At 43.8% G+C, this 23,891-nt stretch overlaps 1 protein-coding gene across 7 annotated transcripts in view; it reads left to right on the forward strand.

The window, feature by feature from the left end:
• The first annotated feature begins 332 nt into the window (after positions 1–332).
• Positions 333–23,891, forward strand: part of MTCL1 (microtubule crosslinking factor 1) — a 111,003-nt gene continuing 87,444 nt past the window's right edge. For 4 of the 7 annotated variants that reach the window (XM_075744413.1, XM_075744418.1, XM_075744414.1 and 1 more), the window contains exons 1-3: positions 333–1,405; positions 12,765–12,989; positions 14,497–14,655. In XM_075744413.1, the coding sequence (XP_075600528.1) occupies positions 527–1,405; positions 12,765–12,989; positions 14,497–14,655 (1,263 nt within the window). In that variant the 5' untranslated portion in view covers positions 333–526. The remainder of the gene's footprint in view (positions 1,406–12,764; positions 12,990–14,496; positions 14,656–23,891) is intronic. The other 3 variants (XM_075744417.1, XM_075744415.1, XM_075744419.1) reach the window with 1 other exon arrangement.

A 23,891-nucleotide genomic window follows, 5' to 3' on the forward strand; every position in this document is an offset into this window, starting at 1 on the left:
TATGGGGTTAGCGGTGCCGGTGGGCTGAGCGGGGGGCTTGCAAGCGGAGGCGAAGGCAGCCGGGAAACACGCCTTTGCCTCAGATTGAGGGGAAAAGGAGGGGTTTGGGGGTTTTTTGGGTTGTTTTTTTTTTTTTTTTTGGGCTACATCACAACTTGAGCTGCATCAAGCAGAGCCAGGCAGAGAGGGGAGCGGGAGGGGAAGGAGAGGGAGGAGACGGCTGCCACCGGGGGATTTGGGCTCGTTTTATTGAAACAAATCAGTGCTCGGGAGAGAGAGGCGAGGAGGAGGAGAAGAAGAAGGAGGAGGAGGAGGAGGAGGTGGGGGTGGGGGGGCAGGAAGAGGGGGATCGAGAAAGAAAAGTGTGAGGGCTGTGGCTAGGAGAAGCAGAAGTGATGAGAGAGCGAGCGGGGAGGCTGGAGGAGGCTGCCCGTCCTGCTGCTGCGCCCCGCGGGGACCGCCGCTCCTGCCGCCGCCGGGCGCCCCCGCGGCCGCCGCTGCCGCCCCGCCGCCCCCGGCCCGCGCCATGGAGGCGCTGAACGGTCCCGGTCCCGGCCCCGGCCCGGGGCCCGGCGACGCGCTGCGGCCGCCGCCGCCTTCGCCCGGCCACCACCACCCGCACGCCGAGAAGAAGAGGCTGCACCGCGCCCCGTCGCCCGCCAGACCCTTCCTCAAGGACCTCCACGCCCGCGCCGCCGCCGCCAAGCCGCCGCCCGCCCCCCCCAAGTCCCCCGGCCTCCCCGGCCGGGCGCCCCCGTCGCCGCACCCGGGCGCCCACCCGCCGGCCGCGGGGCTCCTGGCGGCGCCGGGCCGCCTCTCCCGCCGCCCCGCCGCCCCGGGGGGAAAGGCCGCCGCCGCCGTCACCGCCGCCGGCAGAGCGGGCGCCAAGGCCGCCCCCTGCGCCAAGCGGGCGGCCCGCGGTCCGGAGCCGGGCCCCGGCGGCCGGGGCGGGGGGCGGCAGCCCGGCGGTGAGGCGGCCCCGCCGCCCGGCAAGGGCAGGAAGGGGAAGCGGGGCGCCGCGGCGGGCAGCGGCCATGCGGCGGCGGCGCTGGCCCGCGTCGGCCACACGGACAGCAGCTCCGACCTCTCCGACTGCCCCTCCGAGCCGCTCTCCGACGAGCAGCGCCTGGCCCCGGCCGCCAGCAGCGACGCCGAGTCCGGCACCGGCTCCAGCGACCGCGAGCGGGAGCCGCCCGCCGCCCAGCCCGCCGCCGAGCCGACCCGCACCGGCCCCGGCCCCGGCCCCGGGCGCGGAGCCCCTCCGCCCCCCGGTCCCCGCGGGGATGCGCTGCCCGCGCCCCTGGGCGGGGGGCGAGCCCCGAGCCGCGGGGAGCCTGCGGCGGCAGCCCCGGAGGAGCTGCAGCGGGAGGTGGAGGAGCTGCGCTCGGAGAACGAGTACCTCAAGGTGAGCATCGCCCGCGGAGCCCGGCCTTGGCGGGTCCCCGCCCGGGGAAGGGAAGGGACGGGAAGGGGGAGGCAGCGGCAGAGGCGCAGCCCCCTCCTGCCCGGGTCTGCGGGGTCCGCGCCGGGAGTGGCGAGGGGATTCGCGCAGTCTGAAGTCACCTCCCGTGGGACCCCCCCACCCCCGCTGGACCAAACGCCCAATTTCACCCGCGGGAGGGAACTCGGGGCAGGGAGCGCGGCCGGGCGCCTCGGCGCGCCCCCGCAAAGCGGAGCCGTGGCACGGCTTAAGGACAGATAAGGGACTTAGGCGTGTGATCGCGGCTCCCTGCAAAAGCCCGGTTTGTGGAGGCTGGATGAACGTAAGTCAGGTGCAACGTGTACTGTGGCAATGTTACGTTTGGTTGGCGTGGTGGTAGCTCAGCAAACCCCAACTCTTTCTAAAGCACCACAAACACTCTACTGGTTAGCAAGACCTTGCTTTCCAGGAACTGTTTTCCTCCGTATCACCCATTAAGAAAAGCCAAAGAAACCGGCTCCCCCATTTGATGTGGAAAGGGTGACAGCGTTATGTTGTCCACTTACTGTGTTACTTTATCATTGGAAAGTGAAGCCACTCGTGTTGAAGTACTAATAGAAAAACAAGAGCAGAGATAAAAAATGTCATTGCGTCTTTGTACGGGTAGAAAGGTACATCTGTGTGCGTTTGTCCTCAGAGAAACAGAAAAGCTAAATTCAGGCGTGCTCTGAGCTGGGTTGACCTGCGGGAACCTTTAGTTGGACTTGCACTTACAATCTGATCTTTTGGCACAGCAAAGAGGCTACATCCATAAAGATCTATAAATAAGACAAACTGAGATAATCATGTAACGGCAGCTACCGTACCGTTTGACTCTTGCTGGTGAGAACAATCTTTGTTCCCTGATTTTGGAAACACCCTGTTGTCAAGCAAAATGACCATGGAAATCCATGGGAGTTTTGCTAGGGTGAGGACTGGAGTTGGGTATAACCTTGGGAGAGAAGGGTGGTAAAGATACAGACTGGGCTTGTTAAGGGGTTTTGGCTAAGGGACAAGAAATGATGTTCGGCATAGCAAAAGGTTAACAGCAGGGGTGCTGCAAGGTTCTTTGCTGGGTCTGGTGCTGCTTAATGAACTGGAAAAAGGAACGAGCAATGATACAGCAAAATTTTCAGATGACATTAAGATTTTTTTTATCTTAAGTCAAGCCCAGCAAAGACCAGACAGAACTTAGTTGTTGACTTACCCCCCACCCTCCTGAGGAATGAGTGAAAAATGAAGGCAGAGGGTAGGAAATAAATCTCAGTATTGAAAACTTGAAGCACTCGGAGAGAAGTATGCACTTTTCTGGGTTTTAAATGCGCTGTGTTAACTCTGAGAAGGAGCAATGAAAATCTCTGTTCAATGTGAAACTGCAGACAAAAATTATGTTAGATTTCAGTGGGAACTGAATAGAGAATAACAAAGAAAATATTACAATGTTTTATGAATCTGTAGCTGTGACACAGATCAGTGGGTGTACCTGAAATACTGTGGGCACTGCTGGTCATCTAGAAAGGGATAATACAGAACTAGACCAATAAAAATTATTGGTGCATAGCAATGCTTTTATAGCACTCATTGGATGGAAAGCTCCAGAGTGAGTTAGGGAAATGTAACAGTCTGTAAAATGATGAGCGGCATAGAGAACCTTTATCAGAAGCTTCTGTTTTGCTTGGCAGCCCAGAAACAAGAGGAGGTATAATGAAATCTGAATTGATAATAGGAATTGTTTTAGGAGTGGGTGAACTGGCACTGCCATTAGAAGTCATGTAGACCAAAAGCCCAAGAGCATCTCTTTGCATTACAGGATTTGCACAATTATAATACTTAAACTTTAACCCATTATGAAGAATGTGTTAAGCCTCCTATTTCATACTGAAATTAAATTTTAACTAGGGGAAACTGGAGGAAAAAAAAAAAAAGGAGTTTGTCTGAATTGTCTAGAACTGACCGCTGTTAGGCTGTCCCACCTGAGGGACTCTCTGATCACAGGACCTGATTGTCATTGGCAAGTCCTAGGTAAAGAACTTTATTCTACATCATTTCAAACTTCTCACGTTGTGCAGCAGTGTCTTCAGGTCTTTCACCTTGATGTCTTCATCATCTACAGCAATTGTGTCCTAGCCCTTTTTTGATTCGGACTATGACTTTTTCAGGCTACAAGTATTTCTGAGACCAGTAGGACAATACAGACTGATTTCTCAGGGCTCTGTGTCTCAGTTGACTTCCAGTGGGCATGTCCTGGTTCCTGGAAAGCCACGAGCTCACATTGTCACCTCTTCTGAGGGGAATGAGTATGTGGTCTGTCTGCTCTCCTTGGCCACCGGGGTGCATGAAGTCTTAGCAGTTCTGCTCCTCTCTTGAAATGGTTGGAAGCAGCCCAGCGGTGCAGAAGTTCTTGGGAAAATTCACAAACTTCATTTTCCTTTCCTCGGGAAACCTGTAAAAATCTTCTGCAAATCAAAACCACAGCATCGCCTGAGTTGTTTACTTGTGGTTTTGTTCCTCGTGTTTCTTACAACGCAGTTCTCTTGGGTGGTATTGGAGCGAGCTGTGTTTCTCCTTTAACTGGAGGGGGCTAAGGGATAACGGGGAAGCTGTCAGCTGTAAATAGACAAATGATTAGATAAATCCCAGAAGAAACTTAATTTCCTGAGCATGGCCATATGCTGAATTTTTGTAGTTTTCACTCCTCCTTATCCCTCCCTGCAGCTGGAGTGCAACAGTAAGTGCGCATAATTTTAAAGCCTATTTCAGGGAAATTTATCTTTCACATAGGAAGGTCTTTTACATATCTTTCACATGTCTAAGACATAGGTTATAGAACATAGTATATATATATGCATATACATAGACTTAGCGCTAAAGATTACTGGAGATTAAAGGGCTACCAAAAAACCCAAACCAAACACAATTGTTTGTTTTTATTTCTACTTAAGAAGTGCTTGGAAGTCTCCCAGAATGCTCCATGGAAGCCTTTGCAGAGCAAACTGTTGGTGCTGCAGACTTCTCAGACTTCATATACTGTGAGCCAGATCTCAACCTGGTATCAAGTTACCACCTTATGTATTTCCAGGGACTGTGATTTTACCCTAGGTGAGACTTTGACTCCAGCCGTGGCCAACTATTTGTAAAGTTAAGTCTGTAGGTGAAGTGGCCGAGGAGAAGTGTTTACATTGGGAAGTGTCTCTTCTACTACCTCTGAAATTTCATCATTGATTTCATTTTCATATATTTCTTGTGTAACCTTATTTCAGCTACCTATGGGGCAAGACTGTAACACTACAGCAGCATTTAAAAGGTATCTCTTATTTGCTGATATGTAAGAGAGAAATTGAGTTGTGGTACCTGGCTCTGTGGAGCCGGGAGATCATTGCTAAGTGCTAGTGGAATGTAAAATTTTACTTATTGCTAGCCAGTCTTGTTAGTAATAGCAAAATACTGCCCACACAAGTGATTGTTTTTCAGGATTACTTTAAAGTGTCCAGCACGTGGAGAAGCATCACGCACTACGCAAGTCCTTGGGAAACTTTGAAAGAAACTTTCTGGTGTAGAGCTCGCTAAAGGATGAGGAATCCTAAGGAAGAGGGCCCAAATTTTAGCAATGAAAAATGCTCTTGCTTTATCTCGGCCAAAGTTTAATTCAGACTCTTTTGATTAAATAAGCGTGCTAGCAGAAACAGTAGTGGTATTTTTGTCGTGACACATGCCCCTTTTCTCTTTGCATCCTTCATGGCCACAATGTGAAAGCAGCCTTCTACGTGAGGCGTAACACTGCGTACAGCCCTTAAAACAAACCTGGTGCTTGCTCGGCTTTGCTTTTCTGGGCCTCCTCTTTGTGCACGTCTTGGTGTAAGTTCAACACACCAGAAATACTTCTAAAGTGTGTACTAGCGCAAAAATACATTCTAAACTATGTTGGATTTATTAGATAATGGTCTTGTTTACCTTGCTTTGTCTTTATTCTTTCTATATTCATTTTTATCTGAGACCTATGCTGGATATAAATTGAATAAGGAGTCACTCCAGTCCCCTTATTCTACTCTGATCCATCTAAAGGATGTTCGGTTTTGTTTAAAATCACAGTGTGTGTCATATGAGGTTACATTGTATTTCTCAGCTCCCTTGAAACTGTACATCTTTGAGTCTGTAGGCTTGGGATGAACTCATGAGGAGTAATACCACCATTTCTTTTATTAACCTGCAGGGAGTTGTGTATGTCAAAGGGTTTTGCAGAGCAAAAATGACGTGAAGTGATAGGAGCAATTTTTTTCCATTTAGTGAAGGTTACTGGGGTTAGCAAAACAAAGCTCGTCCCCCGTCTCTGCTTGACATGCTGATTTTCCCACCTGGTGACTGGTGGTCCCGAAGAGGACGGAGGCGATAACCCTGCCTGGGGCACAGAACCCACGTGGCAGGGCTCGGCCAGAGGGACGGTCAGCTGTTGGAGGGAGATGTCACTTCGGGGGAGAATAGCGAGCCCATGTGCCTTGTTAGCCCCAGCTGTGTCCCCGTCAACCCCTGCGCTGCCCGGAGGGGGTTAGCTGCGTGACGCACCAGGCAGAAGTTTCCCTTGGTGGCCCTCAATAGATGGTATCAATGTTGCACCAGCCAGATGACTGCTCAAACGGCTTCAACCGCCCCAGTCGAGGGAGTGTGTTGAAACAATGCTGGGGTGCTTGAATGGAGCAGAAAAGCTGCCAGATGCTGTTCTCGCTCTCAGATCCTGCAAACTTAAACCAGCCCTGAAGTCAACAGGTGCTCACGTCCCTACGATTTTTCAGTTCTCATCTTGTTTGGTGCACAAGCTTCAATGTCAGGTTGGTGCATGACTTGTAGTTTGATTTGAGAGCTAAACAATAATATCAGGGGCCCAGGGACTTTAGGTTCATTAACATATTTTGCAAGAGGCAAAAATAATGGTTGTTGCTTTCTTACCAACCAAAGCCTTTTAGAACATATTTATCCCTACTGCGGTTCTGCTGTAAAGTGCTATGGGGGATGTGTTTATTCCTTAGCAGCAGCAGCATCTCCTACATACAGACAGTTTGAGATATTTAAAATACAAAAACAGAGATTACATAAAATCACAGTTCGTGAATCTTAGATTTATCAAGGACTTTCTGGAAGTTGTGGATTCGTCAACACAATAGCAGCCACCCACTGTAATTTTCACCCCTCCTTCTTTCCTCTATCTCCCCTCATTTGATTTAATGTATATTAAATAACCTTCTATTTAGAAAATATGAGTTTTGGCTAAATTAATAAATGCTTACAATTTTTACATAGACAATTTAATTTCATCCTTCATTTTCATTTTCTTAAATATTATACAGTTTGTTGGTTTTGTATATCTTTGTCTTCCTAGTTTGCAGATGTTTCCAAGTTAGTATATAACTTCTGGACACTGATGTGTTCCTATTCATTGAAGCCTAAAGACTTGCAGTTTGCTAATATAAGTAACTATAAATGCATAGTAATTAATTCAGTATCCATACATCTTTTATGCTATTTTCTGCATGTAATTTCTCCCTAACAGTGATTTCCAAAATTCCTTCCTTTTTTTTTTTTTTTTTTTTGGCTTGTGGTTGAGTTCCAGTTTTTAGTGTCTATTCATGCTCTGAGTTAAGAGCTTTTTTTATATTAGCTGGTAATTCAGCTCAGTGGGGGTAGATCAGCAGGCTGACCTAGATGCAGCTGGTGCTGATGCTCCCACCTCTGTCTTTATATGCAGTTTAGGGGTCTTAATTTGGACTATATTTAGTCTGGCCCCTTGAATGAAATATCTCCAATTGTGCACGTGTTTTACAGTTGTCCAGAGGACTCAAGAGTAATGGAGCATATTTGGTGCACCCCTGGAGTGTAGATCTCTGTTTATTTTATTTCAGAAGGAATCTGGTTCTTGCACTCTCTGTGGGCTGAATGAGTGCGCAGTCGGTGGGGATGACTGGAAAATTTACTTTCAGACCTCGTTATGGATCTCAACCAGACTGGCTGGGTAGACACAGCCCTGCGGTTGTACAAGTATTCCTGGTCCTTTCAGTGGGCATGACTCATAAGAGTATGGGTTACTTAGTGTAATAGCTGCATGGCCTGACTCTTTTTCTCCCTCTCTCTTTTTTTTTTTTTTAAAGAATCCTAAACAAGGCATATTCCTATAATTTACCCTTAATTACCTTCATTAGAAATTAAATCAATAATAAACAAGCATGACATCAGTAAAGGTATTAATGAGATAATGGCTTCTCTTCTGACAGGCAAGTCTTCAATTTGCTCAGTACAGATGTGAAATGACACCATCGGTATGTATTTGGGCTACGCAGCGATGTAAACTGCACACAGGCTTTCCCCCTTCAGCCATCTCACCTTGGCTTGGTAGACTGACAGGGAAACAGTGAATCCTAATTCTGTTACTTTTGTACTGAAGTCTGGGGAAAGGAAATCCTGCAAATGGAGCAGCTATTTAAGTGTGGATTTGTGTTCATACAGCGACCACATGAATCTCAGGCGAGTGATCCCTATTAGACCCCAAATAACTGGCCTTTGGGAAGTCATTTGGGCCAAGTACCAGAAACCATAAGCGGTTAGACTCAGGAGCACGAGCAACTTGGATTTCTACTGCAAATTTGAAAAGAGCTGCCATTAGAAAGTTGCTTTCTTTCCCACACTTCCATTTCTTCTTTCTGATGACCAGGGTGACATCTGGAAAGAAAAGCAGGTTAGCTTTTTCCTAAGCAATATTCTTTCTTCAAGGACTCTCTGCCTGGTGCTGTTCTTACTGAAAGTAATAACATAATTACCATTAAATTAAAAGGGATGAAGAGAAGGCTCTCATCCCCTACAGGAACGTACAGCAAAGTGAAGGTTCTTATGCCAGCACTTAACCTCCCAATTTCAATTGCCACTTTGGGGTGCTGGAACAGGTCCTCCCTGTTGAAGGAAGGCAGCAGGCTCTCCTTTTTTTAGATGCACAAAGAGGGATGGCTGTTTTCTTACTTGTTTATGTTAATTACTTTTAAGTGCCTATTCTGATCTCTTTCTTCAATTTTACAATATAAAGTCCACAGTATGAAGCTCAATACTCCCAAGAGAAAGAACTTTAATTTTCACTCTCAATAATAATAGTAATAAGAACAATACATTTTAATGAAGTCAGGGATTGGGTTTATCTAGTACTCGCAACTGCCTCGCAGCCAAAGCATCTTTTTTTGTGAACTACCAAGTTTGAGATTTTTAAGGTTCTGGCTTTGCTGCATTTACCTTTGATTTCACTAGTGATTGACATGTTTCCCTTCAAAGTGGTAGGTTTGCCGGTTTAGTGAGCGGGACCATCATTGTTTCAGTTGTAATTTCTGCTTCCCTGGGTCTTTAACTTAGCTTCCTCTGTTTTGTGTGCATGCATCACTTTAGAAGAGGAGTTTAAGCTGTCCTGGTTTTGTAGGTGTGAGCATAAAGTCTCTGACTTAGGAGATGCTAACACAAGGTGTCAGTGACTACGGCAGAATCTCAGGTACCTACCAAGGAGAATAAGCCGTTATGAACTGGAAGCATCTACACCCTTGCGACTCATTTTGTGGCCTGTATTGAGAGCAAGATTGTCTTTAGTGTAACTAGTAAAAGATTATCCAAGCATCCATAATTGTGTGCTATCATACAAAATTTGAAGCACATATCATTTTCCTATATTTTGACATTTCAGAGGTGAAATGCTTATGTGTATATATATATTTAATATATAAAAATAGGACTTCATCTTGCTACTCAAAAAGATTTAATCTGTCCCATTTGGGTTTTTCCTCCCTGGGTTAGACAGACTACGTAGGTCCAAGCCCAGGCATTGCAGTAATACAGCAGAAACTGGGCTGGCACTGCGTGCAGCCCATATGGTGAGGTTTCTGCTCCTTATACGGTCAAAATTGTTTGTGCCCTCATTGCGTTCGCATGTATGTTGCCGTGTTTTAAAGCTCGTCCAGAGGATGCTGTATTCCTAAATACAAGGGGTCAGGATACAATCTGATTTCTATATGAAAGTTTTGGGAGTAGAAAAAAAATTAAGTGTGGAAAAGAAAATTCAGTCAAAACAAAACCTGAGAGGAGAACTGTGTGAGGTTTTAAAGTACAGCTTTCTTGATTTTACCCTAAACTTTAGTTTATCTGCAAAATTACACTAGAGAAAAACAAACTGCGTATTTATAACCAAAACCAGAGGTAAGCATAACAAACAAAAAAAATAATCACAGACGTAGTCAGAGTTGTGCTGTTAAGGGAGATTGAGAAAACTTCAGTTTTTCTGGCGGTAAAAGACAGCCCTATGTCCTGAAATATAGCTCGTGCCAACATATGCAGCTCTTTGGGGAACTTCTTTGATGGGAGGAAAGACATTGGATTCAAGACTCCAACAGAAAGAGAGTGATTCTTAAGGCTGGGAGAGCTCCCATGCCCACTGAGAGGGTTTGGGAATATTCAGTGTCAATGGGATGACTGTTTCAGGGACTGAGTTGTTTAAAATGATGTGAATTTCACTTTCCAAATTTAGTTGTAATAAATGCTTTGAAGTTAAATATCGTGGATTATTTGTCTGTAGAAACCAACCAGGTTTACTAATTCCAAAATCTGATATAGATAAGAAGAAAGTTTAAGAGATGAGCAGTAACATTATAATTGCTCTTTGCAGGCCACTTAATACACGAAAGCCGTTGCTTAGTTCTTAAATATAAACATCAGATTATAAACCAGATCCCATTAATTTGATGATGACAGATGTTTTCCTTTATTGTGGATTTGTGTTTCAAAATTCTCAATTTACAACCAAATTATTAATCTAACATTAGCATTCTGAAGATGATATTAAAAAGTTAATTGAACTTAAGTCTAGTTGATTTAGATTCAACTCCTGAGTCTGCAGACAGCCCTAAGCAATAATTCTGGTCCTGTTCATCCCAGAGGGCTGTATTAGCTCTGACAGGTAAAGACTGTACTTTTGGTATGAGTACCTTAGCCAAAATACCTAGTTAATAAACTGGTGACACAAAACTGTACTCCTTTTCTTAGATTCAAAAGCCACTGCTACTCTCTAAGCAGTTTCTAACCCCAGACATTTTCTTCTACATCTCCATCTTTACTGGGTAAACTTTTACTTTGCCTCTTGAAAGTGTCTATAAATGTGAAGCATCATAGTGAAAAAGTGTGTACTTTAAAAAGAAAACCAGGTCTCCCCCCAATTCACTCAAGCACAAAAATATCAATCATTTATCAAAACTTCACCACTGTGTTGGCTGTAAACTGGCCAGAATATTTGGCTATACCCTGAGGAAGAGTAGATAGGGCGCAGACCGTAAATTGTTTTGAAAGAATCCTGCTGAGTTTGGTCTGCAGAGCTCGTTTGCTTCCTTGCAGTCTGCTGTTTGTGGTTAATTAATGTATTTGCAACTTCTGAGGATGTCGTTGCTGTAAGGGTAACTTCTGTTACTGTGCTTACACTATTCCTTTTCAGGCAGTGTATGGCGTGAGCGTGATCCAGCTCACTGGGGAGTAACCTTTGAGCTTCTCCATCCCCACAAATACCCTACTCCTGCAGCTGTTCCAGGGAGACTGTGGGACAGGATGCCCCTACAGCAGAAATCTGAATACAGTGAGAATGTATAGCGATATAGTGGGCTTGTGAGAACACCTGTCTGTCCTTCCTGAGCGTCTAGGGAGAACTGTGTAGAGCCCTGGGAGGGCTGTACTGGTGGAGCAAAGCCTCGCTGCTGAGCCCAGAGTGGTCATTTTGGAAATAACAAGCCTTGTGCTTACCCAAAATTTGACTTATGCTGGCTCAACTAACTGATGTTAAAACATAGCTTTATAAATACTGGAGGCTTTATATGTGGATGGGATTTTTGGTAGGAGTAACATTATAATTTTAACATAACTATGTTAATGAGGCTAAAGAAGTTCGACATGACTTCCTTTGGTCAGGGCTGTGCTCAGAGACAAGATCTGTCCCTCATTTGTTACTAAAGCCGCAGTGGAGCAAGATGAATACGGGGAAAATCATGACCATGCATCCATTCAGGCCATGGGAAGGGGACTGGCTGAGAGGACTACCAGGGGGATGTAGGCAGGCATGTTCATGGAGGGACCAGACAGGGATGGTCCACCCTGGCGGGTGCTTGGTCAAGGGAGCTAACTCCATACCAGTGTCTTCTCCACCCGACACAGGTGTGAAATGTTCTCCAGCCATCCTTGCTATTTCAAGTGTCATTTACAGATCTGAAGTGAGGTGACAGTGTAACTAGCCCCAGTGCAAGTTCTCATTGAATCTTATTTAAGCTATGTTTTCCACAGAAAATTTAGTCTTTATAATATCAAATGCAATTTTAAAGAAAACAATTTAAAAATTATTAGTTCATTTCAAATACTCTCCTCCTGGCTCTTTTTCTTGATTTTTTTTTTTTTTTTTTTGCCAACTTTGCTCGAAGTTAGTAGAGTCATAGCTTTCCTGTCACACAGTAGTTTAATGGCTTGTACCCCTGTGCTTGGAAGACCTTTATAAGAGTTTTACCTCTGTAGCTTCAGTCATGCACAGATTAAACAAATGGGAATAATAGAGCTTATCCTGTTCAGCCATAAATCTTTAAATCTGACTTTAGAGAACATGTGCTGCTCATGGTATAATGTGGAATTGGGACAGTTCATGATGCCCAGAAAAGAATGACCAGACTATTCCCACGGGCACGGGTTTTATTTTGTCCGTGTGGTCCTGTTACTGAAATGTGTGTGCACACAACAGAAGCCCACTTTCTCTCGCACCCAACCCATCTGTCATGAAGCATGTACCCACGTACATGCTAGGCTCAGATGGGACGGCACGTTCATATGGAGCAGTTCGGTATTTGGCGTAAAGATTCATTAAAGTTTGCGAGGAACAATTTTGGTTTTAGGAAGTGCTGGTTGTTGAAAAGGCATATCACACAGAGATGCTGAGGTACTCGGTTAAGTAGGTTTACTGTAGTCTAACTAAAGCAAGGAATCAGTTCAGATAGTGGCAAAGTACTATGCATTTTTTATTTTAATTAGAGATGGTAAAATCTGTTTTTAATTATTAAAGCAATTCTAAGAAATATAATAAGTATTCATTAACTCAGTTCAGCATAATTAGTCAACATTGGGATAAAACTTCTGTTCCTATGACTTTTGGAGCTGCATGTTGCAATCTGTGTCACTTCATTAATATGGTATCCTAGTGAGCATGTTTCCTATTTTGCTCCCACGGGTGAGATTTAGAGGTATGATGGAGCACTGTTTTGATTTCTCACAGGATGAGCTGGATGAACTCCGGGCTGAAATGGAAGAAATGCGTGACAGCTATTTAGAAGAAGATGTTTACCAGCTGCAGGAGCTCCGGCGAGAGCTGGACCGGGCAAACAAGAATTGCCGCATTCTGCAATATCGTCTCAGGAAAGCGGAACAGAAAAGCTTGAAAGTTGCACAAACAGGCCATGTGGATGGAGAGCTCATTAGGAGCCTGGAACAAGATTTAAAGGTGAGTGAGAGATTCATATTCACAGCGAAAGAGAGCAGACTGGGATCGGGCTCCCTGCAATGGAAGGGAGGGTGACACATGAAACAGGCAGTAGTTCTCCAAATGTCAGGACCAATTTCCTTCTTCTGCCGTGGAGAACAAATATGCAACTTATCATCATAGAAAGATGTGTTAGTGAGTAAAAAACCATGTGCTTAGATTCAAAATGAAAGAAATGCGGTCAAGTTACATTTGTGCATTTGAAAGATTTAAAGGATTTTGTTTTACTGGCTTTACTGAAAACCTTAGCTTTGCAAAACTGTATAAACAAAAACCTGGTCTGCTTTTCTCAATTCATGCCATTTCCTTCCTTTTCTCTTCTTGCTTATGCCAAATAACTGAAAAAACCCCCCCCTAGTCAAAGTTGCATTTCGTAGTGCCTAATGAGTTATTCATAATGGGAACAGACTGTTATAATATTTCAGCAAGACAGATACAGAATCAAAATTCTATTCCCATGAAAACACAAATTCCTGTAAAAATTATGTTCATACTGAAACAGTGTTCATATTTTTCAGAAATGTTTCCATCAAGGATAAGCTTTGTATAGGCACGATGCTTATCTAACTTTACTCATCATTCTTAATATTGCTATCTTGTAGCTGTTTTGAAAATATCTTCTGTAGAGAGGGACTGCTTACCACTAGAATTATTAAGCAATTTGTACTTAAAAATGCAAAACATAAGACCTTTGGAAATTGGAATGATTGGTTCCCAGGAGTGGAAATGAGAGTGACATATCAAGTCATCAAACTTTTCAAAATATCAGACCTAATTTTCTATTTTATGACAGAAAAATGATAACCTTATCATCATAGAAATGATACATTACTCGGTAAAAATCTTGTACATAGATGCAAGTGAAAGAGATACTGGGGTTTTTTTTAGTTTGTTTGCTTTGGTTTTGCTGACTTGTAATTCAGTAATTCATCATTTTGCGTGATGAATCACCTTTCTAAATGTTTTTGGAGTAAATATTTATTCTTGTAAGACTGGACTCAGAAAACCTAAGCTAACATATATTTCTGTGCTTTCATATCAGTCCTACCTAGTTGTGATTGCTGCTAGAGCAGCGAATTTGGGTGGATGAGACTGCTGCATGGATGTGGCTTTGATCGATGACCTGTCAACTTTACAGCACAATTCCTCATCTTTTGTTTTATTGACATGATATGCTGGGACTTTGGTATCTGCTTGTTTCCTCCTGCTGTTCATGACCTTGCCTTAGCATAATGTGGAGAGGGAGCTGGAGCTGGGTAATCAAATATATTTTCATCTTGCATTTTTTTATTAGAAATGAATATTCATTTTGGTACTTGGAAGGCTTGGAGCCTTTCATTGACAGTGTCATAATTGAATTAAAAATCTCTCAGCTGTCTAGGGCTGTAATATGCTTCCTATGTAGGAGACATACTGTAGCTGTTGCTCCTCATGGATCCTCTTCATGCGTTTGTGCTCTTCTGACCAGGTAGCCAAAGATGTTTCTGTCAGATTGCACCATGAGCTGGAGAGTGTGGAGGAGAAACGTGTTAAAGCAGAAGATGAAAATGAAATCCTTCGGCAGCAAATTATTGAGGTGGAAGTATCCAAGCAGACACTGCAAAATGAACTGGACAAGTTAAAAGAGGTAAGCAATAGTCAGGAAGGCCATGCAGAGCCGTGTTGCTGGGCTAGATGGGAAATTTGACATGCAAGCATCTTAGACTAACTCTTACATGCAATGCCTACTGGTATTGCTTGTGCAATTGCCCAGAAGGTCTCCTCACCTTGGCTGCATGCCCCAAATGTTTTGGCAATTTAGAAACAATAGAGAGGTAGAGGAGCGATGCTGGGTCTTTTGTCCAGGGCTTCTCACAGGGCTTCTGTCCCATTTTAAACTGGCTCCTCAAAGCCTCTCTTCCTACTGGAATAAAACTATCTTTGATTTGACTCCACTAGCACTAACTTTCCTTTAAGCAGAATGGGACTTCTACCTATTTGAGAGTCAAATGAGGTATGTGTGACTTGTCTCTGAGAGGATACTTCAGATAGGCAAGCCGCTGCTTTGGCTGGTGCTCTTCAGTGGTGACAGTGGGAGCCACCAGCATGAGCAGGAACGTGGTCTGTACTGTATAAATAACATTGCACTTCAGGTGCAGAAGTGCTGTCTGGTGAGAAAAGGGATCATTTCAATTGGAGCTGACACATAGTCCTACTGGGTGAAGTGACGATCCTTGGAGGCAAGTGAGCTGAGGAGCAGGGGACAGTAAAGGAAAGCCAAATACTAAGGATGGCTCTTTGCCAGAGCCCACATCCTGGTCTGTAGTGGTATTTCTGTTCTTTTAACAGTACAGCAGATTGGCAGCTCATGGCCTCTGTTCTGTTTTAAACCAGATTGAGATAGAGCATTTAAACATAATGAGGTAAGGCATTTATCCTCTGAGCCCTGGTCAGATTTAGAGAGCTGGTGCAATTATGTGTTATTTTAATCTTTCCAACAATGCTTGTGAGTCAACTGGCACAAAGCCTGCCTCTGTTTTATAAGGACAACCCCTGTTTAATTTCTCTGTGCATTTGGGTTATGAGGAGTCCAGTGCAAGAGTTTTGGAGCATTTTGTACCTAACAGGACACATCATCAGCTGGTGTAAATATCAGTGTTGCTTAGATTACTTATTAGCCTGACACAAAAGAACGTCTGCGTGATGTTTTAGCTATTCTTCTTCTTTCTCAATATTATTTGTGAATGCTGTGCTTAATGGACATGATACCATGTTACTGCGTCTGCAGTCTATATATAACGTCAGCCACGTAACCAAATGTATTGCTTGTTGTTGATTAAAACACAGGTCCACTAGATACTGCTTGATGGTCTTTGGGATTAAGCAGTTTGAGAAACTAAACTGTGGGTGAGCAGTGGGAAAGAAACTGGTCCAGCAGTGCTGGAGCCTGAAGCTAGTTCTAACCAGGCTGAATCCACCCTGCTGCTTAGGTTGCTGCAGCCTAGCAGGGCAGGGAAGCCCAACTAACTTAACTCTCTGCTGCGTTGCAAGTCAAAATGAATGTACTGTTACTTTGGAAGCAGACTTTGTCCCCTAAGAGGCAAAGACTGGAGGGGAGCTAGGGAAAGGGGGAGGTGGCAGGTAGAATGATGGGACGTGTTCATGCTGATCTGGAGGCACAGCAGGGCATAAGATGTAGCATAAGATGCAGTAGTAGTAGTAGAGAGAGTCTCTTTTTTCATAGCATGAGTGGTGGTTTCTCTGGGAGTCAGAATTTCACAAGGCCACAGTAGGTGAGAAGATGGAGGTTTGGGTCCTCAGCAGGTCACACAAGGACAGAGGAGCCAAAAGCTGGAGAAACAGAGTGGTATGTGTGCCGCATAAGTATGTGTTTTGCAACATTGTTGACATTGCTGAAAAATTTAAAAAAAAAAAAAAAAAAAAATTCTTGTCTCAAGATGTGTTCAAGTAACTACCAGAGGCAATGCCTCTTTAGGAACATTTAATGTGTACAAAGCTCTAAAGGAATGTATTATAGACATGCCAATGGGAAAACTAGTGCTTTATATATCAGGAGAAAAGTGACCCAAAGGCCATGTAGCTTCTTCCCTATCCACCATGACTATGCGTCTTGTCTATCTGAAGGCTGACACTTAGAAGGAGCGTCTTTCCTCTCCAGTCCTGGAGCATTGCCCGAGACCCAGTTAGACAGTATTCGCTCACTGTCACCATATGCTCATTTTCTGTAATATCCTTGACTATTCTTAGCCCTTTTCCTCTGTCATCCTCTGATCAACAAAAAAGTTTTCTCACATCCGTGTTCATGTTTATTGCTTAATTCAGTGCTTCTGCTTTGTCCTGCTCTACAGTTCCCTTGGGTCCAGTTTCTCACTGCAGTGGATGGCATATATGTTGATTACTTCTAATGTATTTTGCATGCTGAAGTATCTTTAGGAATTGTGCACATCTCTGAAACCACTCTTTCTTTAAAGCCATCTTTGGTTTTTATCATAATCTTTTGAAGGATTCCTAACATTCACAGTGATGTTATGTATTCTTTCACCTCGGCACCTGTTTCAGTCTCCTGTGATGCTTTCAACAGGATTTTTTTTTGTGTGAAATATATACAGGCTTGCTCTGTCTAAATAAAATTCTTACTTTCTTCAAAAAAGCCTTGCAGTTCCAGCTGGGAACTTAATTTTAGCCTCCTCCTGACCATATAGTTTCAAGTTGTTGTATTAAGTAGATATGAGATAGGCTTTCCTCTTTTGTCACTAAATAGCATTTCTCAGTGTGTCTCAGCTTTGCAATTAATAGAAGTAAAGTTACAACAAAGAGGAAGGGTGACACGAAGTCACCTGCCATGTCCTTCACAGTGCTCTTATCTCCTCTTCTACTGTTGTATCGTAGCTAATGCACTTTTCTTCCCAGTCCCAGATGCTTCTGAATTTCCATTTCATGACATGCTTTCAGAAGCTTTTCCATAATCTGTCAAAACCACATCTAGATTCTTGTTTTGTTCTCGTATCTGCCAGGTACTCTCCATCATCAAAATATTCTGGTTTTCACTGATTGTTTCAGTAAGGAGCTCCTGGATCATAGGTGAGTCACTTAAAGGTTTTTAGGGTAATGCCACCTCGTTTCTCTTTTTTATTTTCTTTTTCCATAAGCAATGCTCCATCCCTCCAGTCTTTTGCAGCATTTCCTATAGATGTGCTTTAAGCTAAGATATGGATCAGTAAGGATTTTTAACAAATACTTGTGGATTTTAGCCAATTCTGATATCTTCCAGTTAGACACCATTCTTCTCTGAGTGTTTTCATCAGCACCCTGGCATTTACTTTGCTTAATCATGCCACTTTACTTCCTTTTTTTCAGTCGTCTTAGTCAAAAGATAATATGGTGCTTTCCATTCCCATAATGCTTTCTGATTCTTTTTTCTGATTTTGTTTATCATAGAATCAGAAAATAGTTTGGGTTGGAAGGGACCTTTAAAGGTCATCTAGTCCACCCCCTCTGCATAAAACATAAGACAAACAGGTACAAACAGACAAACAGAGATATTTGGGCCCAGTGATATATGCCACCCACACTCGTAAAGGCAAATGTATGTATTTGAACACGTATATAAGTAGAGTGGTGGATGAAGGAAGCTAGCTTATAGTTAAGATTTCCCTCTTCAAGTTTAGAGTAAATACTCACAATGCATCAGCATTCCTCAATGGGTGATGGCTGAGACTGGAAAAGGCTGGAAGCCAGCTTATAGTTAAGATTTCCCTCTTCAAGTTTAGAGTAAATAGTCACAATGCATCAGCATTCCTCAAGGGGCGACAGTTGAGACTGGAGGAGGCTGGCTTTGCCCCGGCAGACGATTCTCACCAAGTTTGCACCTGAGAGGTGTCTCAGCTCAGGGGGGATACTGGTCACAGCCTGCTGCAATCCAGGAGAGCTCTAAAGGGTCTCACTTAGAATCGCTATTTATAGAATCCAAGATTATTTTGTCAGGTACCTTTCCACTTCGGCCCAGCTCAGATGACGAAATGTTCTGGTGCTTTCCACCAGTTGCGCAAAGTCAGAACTTTTCTGGCATCTCCCTGTTTTGGGCCAGGGCTCAGGCACAGGTGTACTAGGCTGTCAGGAGGTGATTGATTATCACTATTGTTCCTAAGGAATGAGGGAACAAGAATGTCACGGTTCAAGCACAGGTGTACCAGGCTGTTTTTGCTATCAAGTGAGCAAGAACCAGACACATTAAGGGCGTGCCTTGACGCTCTGGTCTGCTGCTCAGGTATGTGGCTCAAAAAAAAAAGGGGAGAAATTGCGCCAAGTACCAAGCAGCTCAAGAGAGGAGGGGGGGTTGCACAAATAAGCAGGGACATCTTCAACTAGATCAGGTTGCTCAGAGCCTCATCCAGCCTGACCTCGAATGTTTCCAGGGAGAGGGCATCTACCACCTCTCTAGGCAGCCTGTTCCAGTGTTTCACCATCCTCATCATAAAAAAATTTCTTCCTTATGTCCAATCTAAATCTGCTCTCTTTCAGTTCAAAGCCATTACCCCTTGTCCTATCACTCCATGCCCTGGTAAACAGTCCCTCTCCAGCTTTCCTGTAGGCCCCTTCAGGTACCGGTAAGCTGCAATTAGATCTCCCCAGAGCCTTCTCTTCTCCAGGCTGAACAACCCCAACTCTCTCAGCCTGTCCTCATAGAAGAGGTTCTCCAGCCCTCTGATCAGCTTCGTGGCCCTCCTCTGGGCTCGCTCCAACAGCTCCATGTCTCTCCTGTACTGAGGACTCCAGAGCTGGTTTGTTTATCACTGTGTAGGTTCATCACCCTGCTACTCTTGCCTGAAATACTTCCACTGCTTCTTTTGAAGCTACTTCTTTCACCTGGTAACAATGTTTTTTCTCTGAATATTTTTTTAACTTTACTGACTATACCAAGTTCTTCTGCTTCAGTCTTCCAGTCTGCTGCAGCACTGTGGTTCATTGAATTTTTTTCCACAATTATGTTCACCATACTTTTTCAGTTTGCCTTTTTCAACTCTTCTTCTTCTTCTTCTTTTTTTTTTTTTTTTACTGTGAACTTTTCAACTGTTTTTGGGCCTCCCTCTGATGCCTTTTTGTGGCATTCTCCATCAGACCTTCAGAGTTTTCCTGCTGCTGTGAACACTTCTTTGTAGCATATCCTTGCAAAACTGGGATGTCTCTAAGAACTGTTCCTTCTAGGAATTTGCTAGGTTTTTATGTGACTTGCCAAAGCTGCTTCTTCCTTATAACTTTAAAAGCAAAGGCAGTGTAACCTCAAAGATCTGATGAATGTATCTATTACTGCCCAAGCTTGCTTGCTTTTTTCTCTTCTTGCCTAGATTATTAACATGGTCATTTGAGTCAATAGATTACCAGGAGACAAAAAAATTAATGACTCCCTCACTAACAGATTACCTCAGCAACATCCCTGCAACCATCGTTTCCCCTTTCCTAATTCAGCTCATGAGAAATACCAGTATATATTAAGAATCTAACTTGGTCAACCGGCAAGCATTCAGAAAATGCTTTTCCAAAGTTTCCTTTCATCGCACCAATGCACAACTCTTACCAATTCTCTCCAGAGCATCTACAAACCAGGTCTTTTCTCAAAGGCTTGATAACAGCAAGTGGATTTTCTTTGAGATCTAAACATCCTCCACTCAACATCTAACCCATCCCAAACATCATTTCCTTGGAGCCACCAGGACATCTTTAGGGAACGTCTTCCTTACATTTCTTTAGCCCCACTCTTGAAAGGAACTGAACAATTTTTGCCCTCGTCCCACAACTTGAGGCAATCCCTCAGCAAAGATATTTCACAACTAGATGATCTATCAAGTGTAAGTTTAAATAATTGTGAAATCATGCTTGGCAGGTGTCAGGTGCCTTTATGTACAGTGATCATTAATTGCCCTGCAAGTAATACCTCTCAGAATAATCCTCCCTCTAAAAACTTCCTACCTGGGTAAGAATAAACCACTTTTGCTGCTTACTGTAGAAATGCGCTGAGATGGCGTAGGATCCGCTCCTGTTCCCTGTGGGGAGAATGAGTCGGTCACTTATTCACAGCTACTAAACATGTATTTTTGTGTGTTCTTTGTCTGGGTTTGGTTTTGTGAGCCAGGGAAGAGAAAGAGGCACGGCCATGGCAGTGCTGACGCTGCTGGGGAAGGGTAGCCCTGCCCAACCGGACAAAGAGAGGGGAGGATTAGGGACAGGGGTAGCAGCTGCCGAAAGATTTGACATGAGTGCTATGAAATGGTTTAGAAAGTAACGAATGAGAATTGTGTAACTGAGAAGAAAGAGGCATTTGTTGCTTGTGGGATGGCCACACTAAGCAGGTGACAGTCTCTCTGTGTGGCCCCTGAAAGCAGAAGGACCGGAGGGGGAGCAGCCAGAGATGTTGCTTTCTCTCTCACAAGGATCTAGTGGCAACCTCCCCTGCCAGCAGGGGTGAGGTTTTCTGGGCCAGCTCCTAACTTCAGTTGAAATCACTTGTGCTTCGAGCCCTCCAGGTTGTTTGGACCATTAGAGGTATGAGTGCCATTTTCCAGGCACATCAACTTGGGAAATCATTTCCAGTTGTTGGAGAACCACAACTGCAGTTCGTGTTCACTGGTGTTTTTACAAATAAAGGCAGAGGCAAATTGGGAAGGCAAGAAATACCGTTTCCATTTATTTCTGCATGAGAGAAGTGCAGGTCTGCTGGCCATTAGTAATGTCTCTAACACATCTCTCCAGGACACAGACTGAGATGAAAACCAGTATATACTGTAAATGGGATTTCCCAGGTTACCTGTGGTTACCAGGGCAGTGGCTTCTCTCAAGGCTCTTTCATCCAAGGCTCACTTGCTAATGGGGATGCTGTCATGCCTGAGTTTACCCTCTCCTCCTCCCCTGCAGCATTTGATTTTTGAGGCACAGTTCAAGAACTGCTGCTTTAAAGTCAATGTAATTTTTTTGTTAAGATATTTGTTCCTTTTAACAGAGTGAAAAGCTGCATTCAGATGCTTTCAGAAATGATAGAAATATGAGATGAGATGAAACATCTTTCAGGCATCTTATTTAGAGACAAATTTTGCTCCAAAGTGCATGTGCACTACTCTGTTTAACATCACTAGAGGTAGAGAGCATTCTGCTGATAGAAGAATTTAGCTCCATAAACATAATATAGCAAAATGAAATCTGGAGGCTACTTCTTAGAGCTGAGCATGACAGTCTGATTTTCATTGCCTTGAACCTTTTAAGTAGGGTATAATACATGCAGCATGTGTGTAAAGTGTGATTATTCCAATCTGAAATCACTTTTCCCGCTTTTCTCTCTGATATAAATACTTAGATATGGCACGAAGTACACAAAGAGTGAAGAAGTTATTCTTGGTGAAAACATACTTGTTTGTAGAAACTAATGCCCTTGTTTTCATTAGCTAGGACTTCATACGTATTTATTAAGGTAGCACATAATTTTCTTCAGTCATTTCTCAAATTAAACTCTTCTACTCACCAGAGTGAATATACATTTTTTGTAGTATGTGACTTTTCTTAGTTATGAATAAGTTTAAATGATGGGAATTTGCTGAGAGAGAGCAAAGAGAAGACTGGTAAGCTATAGATTCAAATAACATTAAAAGGGTTAAGCAAGATCATCATGTTGACCCAGTAACCCTGCTTAGAAGTTACTGCTTGTGACAGTTATAAGTAATGAAGTCTTCTGCAATAATCATAACTAAAACCATTAACTGCATGAAAGTTTTGTCTCCGGTATCTTTTTTTTTCACTGTGATAAGTAATGAATTGGTACCTAAGCCACAGTGAATGATTTATACTCATTATGGCGTTTCAGGAACTGTACAGATAGTGAAATAGTCTGCTGTGTTGATTCCAATAAACAGGGTGGAGGGAAGGCGTGGGAATGGATCTGGCTTGACTCAAAATGTATAGCAGTTAAGAAACAAACTCAGAGACATAACTATTTTTTTCCCAAGGAATCATACTATACATCTTCGAATGCACTGTCCATATTTGTTTTTAGAAATTTTAAAAATATATGTAAACAAGAAAAGAACCCAAAATTGTCTAAAGTTTTGTGCCAGACTGTTATGCTTATAAATTCCCCCACCAGCCACCAGTATGTGCATCTGGATTTATGATTTACCAAATAAATTGCCACCAAGCTTTGGCTAGCCTTTATTTTCTAGGCATTTGTTATTTGTCCGCATTTGCCAGCAATCATCTGACACTGCTTCTAAATCCTACTATAATGTTTGAAGTGAGGGTTTTTGAGAGAAAGTAGTAGTTACTCTGCTGATCAGATCCAGAGTTTTGTATCATGCAAAACCCCCTGCCCTCCTGGTACTCAGCCTGAGCAGAGCCTCTGCTCCCAGACATGGGCTTCCTCGAACTCATCCCCTTCACGGCCTTGGTCTAAAGTGCTTTGGTGGACCTCAGTTGGCATATGGAGAAATGACACGTAAGTGATGGCATTTACCATAGCCGGATGATTGTCCACATACCAGTTAGTTATAAGTAAACCTTCTTTGTATAGTAACTGAAATTCCTCTATGCCCCATTTGTCTTGTATTTTTCTTGCTGTATATCAGAGGTCTTTCAGTAACTAAAAGTCTACTACTCTTTCAATAAAAAAACTGGCATGGAGATACCCTCCATGGAGCTCAAATTGTGTATCCGTTTCCCCATCCTCCACTCAGTTACCAAAAATAATCCTGCTGTCTGTCACATGGGCTTTAGCAGTGACAGTGCAAACTGTAGCCTCTGTGACATCTATATAAAACTTTCATGGGAAAAAGATGGGCTTATTTTTGATTCCTTCCCTTAATTTATCCACAGCACAATTAAAGGTTTTCTTCGGCAAGCCCTTGTGAAAAATTGGTAACAAATCCTTCAAGTGCAGCTCTGGGGGGAAAAATTAGGGCATCCTCTCCAATTTCTAAATCACATTTCAGTTGGGGCATAAGTCCTTGGTGAAGACAGTACCCTTTGCTTTCCCTGCCAAGGTGTGGGCAAGCTTTTGTCCTAGGGCAAGCAAATTTTCACAGTGTACTGCTGTTGTGTGAGCAGAAGCTGGGATTTAAAGCTGGAATATCCACTGTTTCCCATCTCCAGTGAAATTCAGATCAGCCACTGCCTGGCAACTGTTCACATGGGAAGTATCATATGGTGGTCGGGGTGGAGACGGGTACCCAGGGCATCGCGGTTTCAGAGATGCCTCACGCCCTGCCCTCCTTGCTTTCCTCCCGGGGCTCGGAGGAGCCAGCACAGATCCTAAGTGAATCTGACCTTGAGCATATGAGGAAGCTCCAGCTGAAGGAGAAAGGGTATATAAACCTGTGAAGAAGC

Source organism: Balearica regulorum, chromosome 2, assembly GCF_011004875.1.
Source record: "Balearica regulorum gibbericeps isolate bBalReg1 chromosome 2, bBalReg1.pri, whole genome shotgun sequence".
In the NCBI taxonomy this organism is placed as follows: domain Eukaryota; kingdom Metazoa; phylum Chordata; class Aves; order Gruiformes; family Gruidae; genus Balearica; species Balearica regulorum.